Source organism: Lycium ferocissimum, chromosome 7 (genome assembly GCF_029784015.1).
Source record: "Lycium ferocissimum isolate CSIRO_LF1 chromosome 7, AGI_CSIRO_Lferr_CH_V1, whole genome shotgun sequence".
In the NCBI taxonomy this organism is placed as follows: Eukaryota; Viridiplantae; Streptophyta; class Magnoliopsida; order Solanales; family Solanaceae; genus Lycium; species Lycium ferocissimum.
The window spans coordinates 51,796,047-51,808,792 of NC_081348.1; the positions used below are offsets into that span (position 1 = coordinate 51,796,047).

At 35.1% G+C, this 12,746-nt stretch overlaps 1 protein-coding gene across 2 annotated transcripts; it reads left to right on the top strand.

Moving 5' to 3' along the window:
- The first annotated feature begins 2,341 nt into the window (after nucleotides 1–2,341).
- On the top strand, nucleotides 2,342–12,746 carry LOC132065608 (uncharacterized). Of its 2 annotated transcripts, XM_059459071.1 has the most exons (15): nucleotides 2,342–2,789; nucleotides 3,191–3,283; nucleotides 4,289–4,329; nucleotides 5,756–5,848; nucleotides 6,065–6,139; nucleotides 6,582–6,631; nucleotides 7,012–7,101; nucleotides 7,863–7,919; nucleotides 8,350–8,419; nucleotides 9,307–9,408; nucleotides 9,489–9,541; nucleotides 10,154–10,304; nucleotides 10,409–10,493; nucleotides 11,149–11,277; nucleotides 12,278–12,746. In XM_059459071.1, exons 1-15 carry the CDS (start codon nucleotides 2,507–2,509, stop codon nucleotides 12,457–12,459), a joined length of 1,554 nt encoding a protein of 517 aa, XP_059315054.1. In that variant the 5' UTR covers nucleotides 2,342–2,506; the 3' UTR covers nucleotides 12,460–12,746. The 2 variants fall into 2 exon arrangements, with proteins under 2 accessions (XP_059315054.1, XP_059315055.1); XM_059459072.1 differs by lacking the exon at nucleotides 3,191–3,283 and having other exon boundaries at nucleotides 2,343–2,789.

A 12,746-nucleotide genomic window follows, 5' to 3' on the forward strand; every position in this document is an offset into this window, starting at 1 on the left:
AATTTCAAAAGTCAACATGTAATTACTTAAATGTTTTAAAAAGGAACTAAACATTAAATTTAAAAGTGGACCTTTTTTTATTGCTAGAATGCCTAATATATATTCTTAACCAATTATTTATCTTGTCTTCTACTATCTCAAAAAAGTAACGAGCAGTCACTTGTACTTGTAAGTAGCGTATAATAGATTGTTCTAATTAGTTTTTTTGTGGGGGTAGAGCATATATATATATTCTTTTTCAATTATTTATCTTGTCTTCTACTATCTCAAAAAAGTAACGAGCGATCCTTGTACTTGTAAGTAGCGTATAATAGATTGTTCTAATTAGTTTTTTTTTTTCGGGGGTGGAGTATATATATATATATATCAACTTATTTATAATTTTCTTCAATTTTTTTACGCTATTTCACTTATTTAAAAGTATTTATTATAATTATATCATTTTATAAAATACTAAAAATTAAAATCCCATGGGGCTTACGCCCCCGTGCCTCGAAGACTTACGCCCTCGGGGACGTAAAACGCCCCGCCTACGCCCCGCCTTTAAAACACTCGCTTATGAGAAGGTGGACGGTCCTTTGGTAACTTTGGGAAGGTTATTATACTTCTCTTGAAGTTTCATATTTCAAGAGCTCAACAGAGGATGAAGGATCGGGTCGACAAGACAGTCCGGTAGATATTTTGAAGTTGGTGATTGGGGTTTATTTGAAAATCCGGCTTTATAGGCAAGTTTTCTTCTTTGTTAGACCCTACAACAAGCTAAATTTGCTAAGTATTTTGGGCCTATAAGCGGTTGGGGCTAAGGTGGGGCCGTAGCCTACAAGTTGTTGTTGCCTCACGGGGTGCTCATTCATCCTACGCTCATGTCTCACAACCGAAGAAATGCCATGAAATTCCCTCACATTTACTCATCCTCACTTGTGGTTCAACTTTTCTAGTCCTTATTAATCCTAATCCTGACTGTCATTGATAGAAGACTTGTCAAAAGAGGTAATAAGAACGTGGCTCAAGTTCGAGTGAAGTGGTCGTACTTAGATGCGGTCGATGCTACTTGGAATTTCTCGAGTTAATTCCGTATTTCCTTCTTTCGGACTTGAGGATAAGTCCGTAGTTTTTGTGGGGGGGTATTGTTACAATGTTAAGATTATTAAATGGAGGTCTGGTGTTGTTATAATGATATGATGACAAGGAATCGAAGGAACCAGATCCAAAAGCCATGGCAGTGTCCGGTAGTTAGTTAGGAGGTTTGAAAGTTAGTTAGAATTCAAAGTTAGTTACAACTCCTATCGTTAGTTGTTAGTACGGTAAATTTGTCCAATTGTGAGAAGTGGTTATTGGCTTGAACATTTGTAGATTAGGAATTAAAGCATTCACATGAACATAAGTACTTGCAGACTACATTTTCGATCAATCATTCATGAATATACAAGATTAACTCTTCTCTCTCTATATTTCTATTTTAGCTTTCTCTCTCGGATTATTCCGAATTGCTAGTTACACAATTCTTCGACTAGAACTCTAGAATTGTCTATCCTTGTTGTTGATATCCCATTACTATTCCATAAACAACCTATATACACCGATATACGGTGAATATACATCAAATATACATCATATTCTAACTTTCTTTTAAAAAATAATTTTTTTTTGGGGGGGGGAGGGGGTGAGGGGTGGGAGGAGGCGGAGTGGGGGAGGTTGGGAGGAGGAGGAGGGGGGTGAAAAAACAAATAAAGAAAATCAAAACTTTTAAAAAAAAATCATTTTGGGTGGGGGGGTGGGGGGAGGGGGGGGCGGGAGCGGGGGGTGAAAAGTAAATAAAAAAATTTAAAACTTTTTTTTAAAAAAAAAAAAAATTGGTGTTGGAGGGGGGGGTTCGGAGGAGGGTGGGCGAGCAAAAATGGTGATAAAGCAAACAAAAAAAAAAATTAAAACTTTTTAAAAAAAAAAAAAAATTGGGGTTGGTGGGAGTGGTGGGGGGAGAGAAATGGGGGGTAGTGGGTGGGTTTTTTGGGATTAATTGGGGTCTTTTTATATTTTATAAAAGATTAAGAAGTTTTAAAAATTATAATTCAGTCTCATTTAACTTAATCATATTTTTAAGACAAGTTTGACCTTCCAATGGTCAAACTTGTCACCATTTCTAATTAGTAGACTTGTTTGTCAGCATAAGTTAAATCTTTCCACAAATTGCTTCTCGTCAAAAATACTTTTAAAAAAATTACTTGCTAAAATAAGCTGATTTTAAAAGCTTACCAAACATACTATTTTAAAAGCTTGCCAAAAATTCTACTATTAATTAAGAAAGTAAAGAAGACCCATTTATCCATTTATATATAACCCAAAGTTTTCTAAAATTCCATATCAACTTCCTTTCCTTTTCTGTTTTGGTGGTTTGTTTTCACCCAACCAACCCAAAGCCAGAACGAACTGGCTGAGAATAACAGAAACAAAGAAAACAAGAAGAAGAAGAACAAAGATCAAGAAAAGGCAAAATACACCTAAAAATATGGCCTTTTCTTCTTCTTCTATATTACTTCATTTCAAGCTTCCCCTTTTAACTCATACTGAAAAACCATTTCATAAATTCTCTTCAAATTCTTGTTTATTACTCACAAAGATTTCCCACAAATGCTGTTCTCAAAGCTCCAAGTCACCAACTTTTTTCAAATGTTACTCCCAAAAACAAGAAACTGAAGAAATTGAAAGAGAAGTGGCTATTAAAGAAAAAGTATATGACTTTGAAAGACTGTTTTCTAACCTCAATCAAGCCACTTTCCAGAGAGAACCAGGTAAATATTTAATGCTTTGATGGTTGATTTTCACTGTTTCATCAAGCTTAACTTTAGTCATTGGCGTTTTTTTAGGGAAAATAACACTCTATGTCTATTTGGAGAAAATATTTACCCGAAATAACCCTTTTATACACTTTTATAAAAGGTTGATACATTGTCTACAGTAAGTGTATATTGTTGTATATCGTGTGTATAAAAACTGTAAAAAATTGTTGGCTATGCGGATGTAAATAAAAAATATGTCTACGTCGATGTAATATTTTATGCTGGATTGCATATTATTGAAATTATCCCTTTTTTATGTTAAATCTTGATACTTTTAACTAAGGTAAAAATAATACTCTCTCCTATTCAAAATAAGTGTCCACTTAGCCTTTAACACTAAGAAAATACTGAAGAAATTGAAGGAGAAGTGGCTATTAAGGAACAAGTGTATGACTTTGAAAGACTGTTTTCTAACCTCAATCAAGCCACTTTGAAAAGAGAACCAGGTACTTCACTGTTTCATCAGGCTTTGACTATAATGGTCTGATCAACAGAGGCGAATCCAAGATTTGAACTTTATGGGTTCTGACCTTAAGGGTAGTAATTGGGTTCTAAATATAATATTCCTACATATTTAATACTCCCTCATGTTCATATTATATGTTTTTTTTAGCTTGAGCACAACAACAACATACCCAGTATAATCCTACAAGTGGGGTCGGGGAGGGTAGGATGTACATTGACCTCACCTCTAACTTTGTGGGTTAGAGAGGCTGTTTCTGATAGACCCTCGGCTGTTTTTAGCTTGAGCACACCTTAAGAAATTTACTCACCCCTAGAAAGTAAGAGTTTTAACTAAATTACCCTTATGAAATCTTGGTGATGTAAAAACCCACTTATCTAAATAACGGTAAATTTGGAAGAAAAATATTAATATCTTCTTGATTATGTACAAAATTCATTTATTTTGGACTAAATGTAAACGCTAAAAACGCTTAAACTCCATACAATATGCACCGGAGGGAGTAATTCTTTTAACACATATAGGGGATTTAGTCAAAATCTATTGAGTTCTACTGAACTCGTAACTTAAGTCTACATCCAACCCTGCTGATCAATGGCATTTTCTTAAGTTAAATCTCGAAAGTTCTAGCTAAGGTAAAAATAATACTCTAAGGGGTCGTCTAGTTCACACGTTAGTTATGCTAAAAGGCATGGATTGTTTAATGCCGGTGAATAATAATGTAGGAATTTTAACGGGGTGAATAACAATACAAGAAGTGTTATGTAGGATTACCTTATTTAAGGAAAATTTTGTCTTTAAATATTTCAGTACTTTGGTTGAAATAAACTGTGGGTCTAGTTGGATTGGCGTTGGCACTAATATCAAAGCCAAAATTTTTGCTTTTTATGCCCGAAATGTAAAAGCAAAGTTCTTTTTAGATTCTTGTTGTTTTATGGAGATCTTGGTGTTTTATGTATCTGTTTAACTGTCTTCATCAATTCTTCAGGAAGCCTCAGCAGTGCCATTTTTCTCGTTGCTGGCACAACTGTACGTTTTCTCTCCCTTTCTAAATGTGTTACCGTGCATGTGTATGTAATTTGTTTATATATATAGACATAGTGTCATCTGATGATAATTTACTATATTTATGATATACACGTGTTGTAACTAACTGTGGAATCGTGTGGTGTTGCCGTTTTATCATGTCATGTTCTAATTGAAGAAGTTACCTTGTGAAATTTTCATGATACGTGACTTGAAATTGATGGATCTTGGAACTAGTTTCAGGTATTATTTCATAAACCGTGTATCTTTAGATGATGCAATCTTCTTATACAAAGCTCTTTCTGCTTCTGTTGACCAAATTTACACTTAAAAATAGTCCTTGAATGAACCCTCAAAACATTATGCTAAATGCTAATGAGTCAATTTGTTCTGCTCGAAGTTAGCTGCTTCTTTGATGTAATCCCTGGTTTTAGAGGTTTAAATTTTACTAATCTCTTTGCTTCCCAAGTGCTGGGAGATGAAGTAGATCTTCTTCACTATGACGTTCAATGGTCACATGGGTAATGTCTCTGATCGACTACCTCAAAATTAGAAGCAATCACATATTCACATGTTATGATTTTTTAGTTTCTATAGCACATCCAAATAAACAAATGAAGACTGGTTGAATGTTGTGTGTAACAACTACAAGATGCTTGCCGACCCTGTAACCCATAGATTTGGAGTTATTATTACTAGGTGTGACCTATATAACCATGACTCCATGAGTGGTTTGTTAAGAACCTCAATGGTTTCTTTTTTCTCTTTGTTTCACATCAAATGTGAATTATTGGTTCATGTCCTAGTTTTAAATACTTTTCGGTTGCCTGCTTTCTTATGTGGTCTTAGATTCCAAAAGCGTTTTTGGCTCTTCTCTCATTCCCAAATTTATGTGGTTGTTACATGTCAAAGCTGGTACTTCTGCACTGTCAAATTTCTGTTGCTTTTGGAAGAACTGATCTTCTTCTATCTGTCCCGATATTGCTTCTCCTTTCTTAGAACGGCGTCTTTTTCATGCTATTCAGTAAATCTCCAAATTATGTTACTGAGAAATAGCATCTGATCCATGTTATTCTACCAGAAACTGTAAGTTGATTAAATTGAGGAAGTTAATAAAGCAACCCGTATGGACACTCATTTCTTAGTATAATTTCCTGATTAAGGTGAAAGGTTTTGATTGTCTTAAAGGAGTATGAGAAAGTTATGTGAAATGCATGAAGAGGGGAAGTTGGCGATTTCAAAATATGGACATATGAGCTTTTCCTGACTGTACATTTTTTATATTTTGATTGTTGTAGTTTCCTTCCATGAATATCAACAACTCACAAGCATATTCTGATTTGACTTGGCATCATTTCACCTATGTTTTTACTGTTATTTAACATGAATGAGGGGACTAGCTAAACTAACATATTTGCGTCGTGAATAGGTAGGTGCAGGTATTCTTGCTGTTCCTGCAGTCACACAAGAATCTGGATTTCTAGCTTCTTCAGTAGTTTGCATTGTATGCTGGATTTATATGGTAAATGATTCAGCATTCTTTCAACTTGTCAATTTTTCATTTTTCTTTTCTGGTTTCTCAAGAATACGTGGGAAAGCAGTTCAAGCATAAAAATCAATTACGTAATTCACAATGTGCCCCTGCGGTTTCTTCTGTGGAATAACCTCCACATTAACAGAATGGCGTTACTTATATTTTGTGCACTAATAAGATTCTTGGAAATCCAAAATGGTGCAGGTAGTGACTGGACTACTTATTGCGGAAGTAAATGTGAAGACCATGTGCGAGCTTGGTTCAGGCGGTGTGTCATTGGTATGGTACTTATTGATCTGAGCATAAATTTTCTCTTTTCTTCCTTCTTTAAGAAAGTTGCTACTCAACTCAAGACCACCCATCACTCTGCATAGAGAAAAGCTTATTCCGGCAGAATTTAGAAATTTGAACTTCCTTATTTCTTTTCCATGTCGGGTATTTTAAAGTTAGACTGAGATCCTCCTCTCTCAAACCAGATGTCATGTGTCATTATCCAATGTCAAATATTAGAAGCAAAAATGATCATATTTACATCTAAAATGTTTTAAATAGATGGGCCTTATTCCACATTAGTTTCTTCGTATCACATTTAGACTTCATTTGAAGCTGTTTCCTCACTTCCTCTAAATGTGAGGTAGCTATGCTAATCTGACATGCTTACTTTTGTTTCAACTTCTAATTCAATTTATTTCTTATCTCAATGGAACATGGGCTATTTCAGGTGTCAATGGTCAGGAGAACCCTAGGAAATACAGGAGTGCAAGTAGCTTGGTAGGTTGATGCAAGAATTGGTTATCCTTACTGCTTGGATTCCAAAACTTTTCCAGTGAACACGAATCTTATTACAATAATGATTTATCGACTGCTTTAAGAGAAAAAAGAGAAAAATGCAAAAGGTTTAGTACTTGACTTTTGATGGTATCATTGGTGTATGTTAACCTATCATTAATTCACTTACACACCCCACCCCACCCCACCCCCACGCCCCGCCCCACCCACCAAGTTTTCTTGGTATGAGAATCAAATCTTATTAGTAAACACACAATAACCAGCCAACAAGAAATTTCTGCTTAGTTTCATATCTGAATTACTCCCTGAAACTTTTGATTTGAATAATTTTCCATCTGATGAAACTGTGTTTCTAATGGCAGCTGGTCCTACATTTTCATCCATTACGCCCTTCTTGTTGCTTATCTGGCTCGTTCTTCAGATATATTGACAAACTTCAGCGGGATTCCATTGTATGTTCAGATCTCCCTTAAGACTTTTGGATAGTACCATCAGTTGTGTTATTTTTATGCTTTAGTTGATGATGGTCTTACAATATTCTTTATCATGTAATCATATAAATAAGTTCTTTAATACGAAAAACTAAATAGCAATATTGTGGTAAGTCCTGCTCATTTACAAAGCTCAAGAGCTTGACTTTCCAATTTATACTTCCCGAGAAAAGGTTGATGCCTGATGTTATTGATGGAGGTTCTACCCGCATTGCTTCCTGCCTGTCACGAATATACTTGAGAGCAGACATTTTAGGAATATAATTATGCTATGTATCTAGGATCTACACTTTGCTAACAGATTTATGCGTTTTCTTGGTTTAAATGCTTTAAAAGTGAATTTTCTCTTTGATGTTTCTCTTACCAACACAATCATGATCTTCACTGTGAAGGAAAATAATAAAATGTTCAGGTTTTATGCAAAACTCTTAATTCATCGACTGCAGTGTGATTTTATTTTTAAAATTGTGAAATTTACTTCCAGATAGGTTCATTTGCAGTATACAACTGATAATCCATTTTTTAAAAAAAAAACTGATAAGCCGTTAGTTACGATTTCTTCCTACATAGTCAAAATGATGTCTTTTGGATGTTTTGTTCTTTCTTTATGTGATATTTAAAAGCACCATAAGTTTGGTATTAATTTTGTCATAGCTTCTTGGAGAATATTGTAAATCGTTTCATATGATTTTTAGGTGTTGATGGCAGCATTATGATTGCAGATGGGAAACTGCGACCTTGTTTTCACTGCTTCTTGGAGGGATTTGCTTCTCTGGAAGGTTCACATTGCTTTCTCATTTTTGTTGTCATGCTCCTCTTTTTTTATTATCATGATTAGTAACTCCTTGTTTGCTTTATGGCTCCTTAATTTTTTGTTACATCTAAAGAACTATATTTGTAAAAATATTAAACGAAATATAAACATCTGAAGAAGAACTTGTTATTACCCCTAAAAAAATTTCTTCCTTGTTCAAAGACAGGATGCCGTAAATACTCACGTTGTGTGTAAAATTCATTTCATGGACATGCTCTTTTGGTAAAGGAAAACATTGCTTAATACTTGACAAAGCTATATCATGTATACTGCACAGTTAATCTTATCATTGTTCTCTTCTACATGGAGGAATAATCCGTTTTCTTTTTGAAGAGTGATACATGATTTCATCTTTAGAAAACTGTGATAGTAACATATTTTCTAATTTTGTTTAGCCAGCGAACTATTGGGGCGGTTAATGGTGTCCTTGTCTCTGGTATCATCGCCTCTTTCACAGCTCTTGTGGTAATTTTGATTCTTGATCAAGTAGAATAAGCTGTTATTACAATGTTTAGGATAATATTGCTTTTTTGCAGATTACTTTTTAGGGTGAAATACTGATATTCCGCTTTGTAGACCAATGTATTCCATATGCTATAGCCTATATGCTTATTAGATTAGCATATGATTATCGATTCATTTGAGCTTCTTAATGCTTAGAAATGCTCAGCTTTTTTTGTTGTTTATATATGCTTTAGACATGATATATGATGTTATACTTCCCATATATCAACTGCAGACTTTTTTTGACAAGTTTCTTGGAAACAACCTTCATATTTTTTATTTTGAGTTATTGTATGAAATAGTAAATGGTTCTTGATGACAGGTTTGCTTAATGGAATTTCCTGAAGCTCTATATAATGTCACATGTAAAAGAAGTAACTTCACGTGGCCCATTAATATGAACATTACATTAATAGATGGTTATTGGCCCCATGAGATGGAAAATGTTTTTGCAATAGCAGCTCGTGAAGCTATGATATTCTTTTTTTTTGATAAGTGTGCCGTGAAGCTATAATGTAACATAAATAACTACACGTGGCTTCATATCTTATGCGTATTACATTAGTAGATGATTTTTGGTCCATTTGAGCTTCTTAATGCTATAGACATGATCACATTTATTTGTTGTATATAGATGCTGTACAGATAATAAAGGATTTAACACAATCTCATACATCATGCCAAGACCTGAAAAAACAAGTGTCGTTTCAAATTTAACAAATTTTAATATTCGATGACTAACTTGTGCCCTATTAATCAATATCCCAGAAACACCTGCATGAAGCTTCATATAAAGCACTGGAAATGGCTGATAGAGAAATATTAATATCCCGTCTTTTATGCTTAAGGTTGTCGCCAGTGGAGACTTGCACTGGGAGGCTCTTCTGAAAGCTAATTTTGAAGCTGCTCCTCAAAGTATACCCATAATTGCACTTTCTTTTGTTTATCAGGTAACACCTTTTTTCAATCAGCTGATATAGGCACCCTGGGACTGCGCGTCTAAGTTAATTTAATTGCTTTTTGTTCTCAGAATGTTGTACCTGTTCTCTGTACAAATCTTGAAGGGGACCTGTCAAAAGTAAGGTGATTATCAGTATTTTGCTTCACTACTGCAGCATATAGCATATACTTGCCATACCTTATGAACACATAATTCTGAACCTATATTTCCTGTTCATTTAATAACATAGTTTTCACTCTTTATCTTTTCTTCACTTAATATGATGCTTTTGATTGGACGCCTAAACTAAGGAAATAATTTGACTTAAATTTAAATCTTTATTGCTATAAGAAACCATCCACAACACTTTTCTGAAAATTTGATCAGCATCCTTTGTAGAGGCTGTTCACACGTCACTCAGTCCAAACTTTGCTTTATATAACTTCCTATCAATATTTCAGGTATTATTATGTACTCCCTCCGTCTCAATTTATGTGATACTCTTTCCTTTTTAGTCAGTCCAAAAAACGAATGATACCTTTCTATATTAGTAACAGTTTAACTTTAAACTTCCTATTTTACCCTTAATGAGATGATTTATAGCCACACAAATATCTGTAGCTTGTATTAAACCACAAGTTTCAAAAGTCTTTCTTTCATTGTTAAACTCCTCAAACACCTTCACATAAATTGGAACACAGGGAGTAGTTGGCTATTGCTACATTCTAAATAAATTAATTGTTATGGTACTGTAGGAGCGCTATAGTTTTTGGGACAGCAATTCCTCTTGCTCTGTTCCTTGTTTGGGATGGTGTCATTTTGGGAACAATCACAACTCTTGGGACTGAAGCAGAAAAGATTGCAGATCCACTACAACTATTGCGGTCTTCTAATGGGATCGTCGGGGTTGGTACTTACTTCAATGATCTAATATATTTCTTTATTGGAATTAAGTAAAATAAGCAGGTGCTGCAAGTTTTTCTCCTCCTATCTAAACATTGTGTTTGCAGCCAATAGTTGATATCTTTTCGCTTCTGGCAATTGCTACTTCTTATATCGGATTTGTATTGGGCCTTGCGGACTTTCTTGCTGACTGTGAGTGACTTAGCTCTGTAATTATCTAATATATGTCCTTCTATTCAATTTGTTTGTCTTTATTTGACTCGGCACGAAGTTTAAGAAAATAAATAAGACTTTTGAATCTTGTGGTCTTAAACTAAAGATGTGTGTAATGTATCAAAATGCCCTTTGAATCTTGTGGTCTTAAATACGCTATGTAGGATGTTGGGTGTAAAGAGTTACTAAATATAAAAAGTGGCATTCTTTTTTAAACAGACTAAAAAGAAAAGTAAGTCAAACAAATTGAAATGATGGGAGTACTATTTTCAGGACTTTTCTTGTTAGCGAAACTTGGGTTGCAATTAGTATAGTTGCGAATGATTGCATTGCATAAAATCTGCTTTAATTGCTTCACTATTTGTGGGGCAGCTTCTTTTACCGAGTTTGTTTCCCTTTTAGCTTCTCTTTGTGAAGTTGATGAACAAAATAATGTCTTGAGAATTATTTTACCTTTGTTACCATTCATAAACGGTTTTTGAGCTAAACCCACTAGCAATGTTATTACCTTGTAGATTTCACTATATTTTATAATAATCTCTATAAGCTGGTTTGATCACTGCAATAAATCTGAATTTTAGATATTTTATGAGGTCTAACTTATGCTTTACTTTTGTCATGGAACTGCTGGCAGTGCTGAAACTCCCGTCAGGTCCTAACAGGCCTCTGCCGTACCTACTTACTTCGGTTCCTCCGCTGATACTTTCACAACTAGATCCAGAGATATTCTTCAAAGCGTTGGATTTTGCTGGAACCTATGGAGGTATGGAGACTTACCTACAGTATAACTTTCTTTTAATGTAATCGGGCAGTTGGAGAATAATATATACAACAGAGGGGAAAGGTGTACAAAGTGTCATGAAGTCTACGTTACTTGAACCCTCCAAAATGTTGCTGCAATATAGCGTGAAGTACATCAAAGCAAAGAAAATTAAATAAATAGAATTTACTTCCCTATCTGGAGAACAAAATACGGATGCTAGCATGCTGTTTGTGTTGGAGTAACGAAAAGATACAGGGCATGAATTTTAGTAGTTTGGTTGTATATTGTGCACCCCTTGAGGATGGATATCTAGAATAGGTCAATCACCAATGGCTCCTTGATGTGTAGAACTGGAAGAGTGCTAGATACAAAAAGAGAAATTTCTTTGAAGGGGCCTGATCCTTTTGGAAATCACATTCTTACTTTTGGAACTAGAAAAACGTGAAGCATCTAGTGGAGAAAATTTTCCTTGTTCGAGTTATTACTCACCGAGAAGAAGTGGAGGCTTGGCGCAATAGTAAAGGTTGCCTCCGTGTGACTAGGTGATCACCGGTTCAAACCGTGGAAACAACCTTCTGCAGAAGTGCAAGGTAAAGCTGTGCGCGCATCTGGTCTTTCCCGGACCTCACCTAGCGGGAGCTTAGTGCACTAGCCTTTTTTTTTTTCTTTAGCTATTGCTCACCCAAAGAAGGGGGAGCCTTGGAACAACAGGAAAGTTGCTTTTGTGTGACCTATAAGTCACCGGTTCGAGCCGCAAGATCAGGTACTGATGCTTGCGTTAGGGTAGGTTGCTTGCATCGCACCTCTTTGGACTGCTCTCTCCCCCGAACCCTCCATGAATACGAGATGCTTCGAGCATCAGGCTGCCCTTTTTATTGCTCACTCAGAAAATTTAACCTCACTTTGGAACATACTTTAAATGTGGTATCAGCTGAATATCAATGTCCATCTATACGTTTATTCGAGCAATTTATTTGTTCGTGTACTTGCGTCTTTGTAGTTTTGGTGCTTTTTGGACTTCTTCCAGCTGCAATGTCCTGGTCAGACAGATATTTGGAATCTACTCAAACTCCAAACTTACCTCCACTGGTTTCTGGAGGAAAGATTACTCTTTCACTTGTTTTTGGAGGTGCAGCATTTGTCATTCTTTCAGAAATAGTAGAGAACTTTGCACATCCATAGTTAGTTCACAATGGAGGTTGATTATTTATGTTGTATCCGCTCGTCTCCGTCTCGTGTTACCAGCATCCCATCATGTTTCTACAAGTGCTAAGCTAATTTGCAACATATTACTACTACGTTTTGTAGATGCGAGTGAAATTGTTGTATATATGATCATGTAGATAGAAACAACATTGCAATAACATTCTCTCATAGTTTTGTATTTGGAGTTATTATGGTGAAATTCTGAAAGAAAGTACCAGTTGTTACCAATTGTCAATTTATGTATCAAATTCTCATTTGAGTGA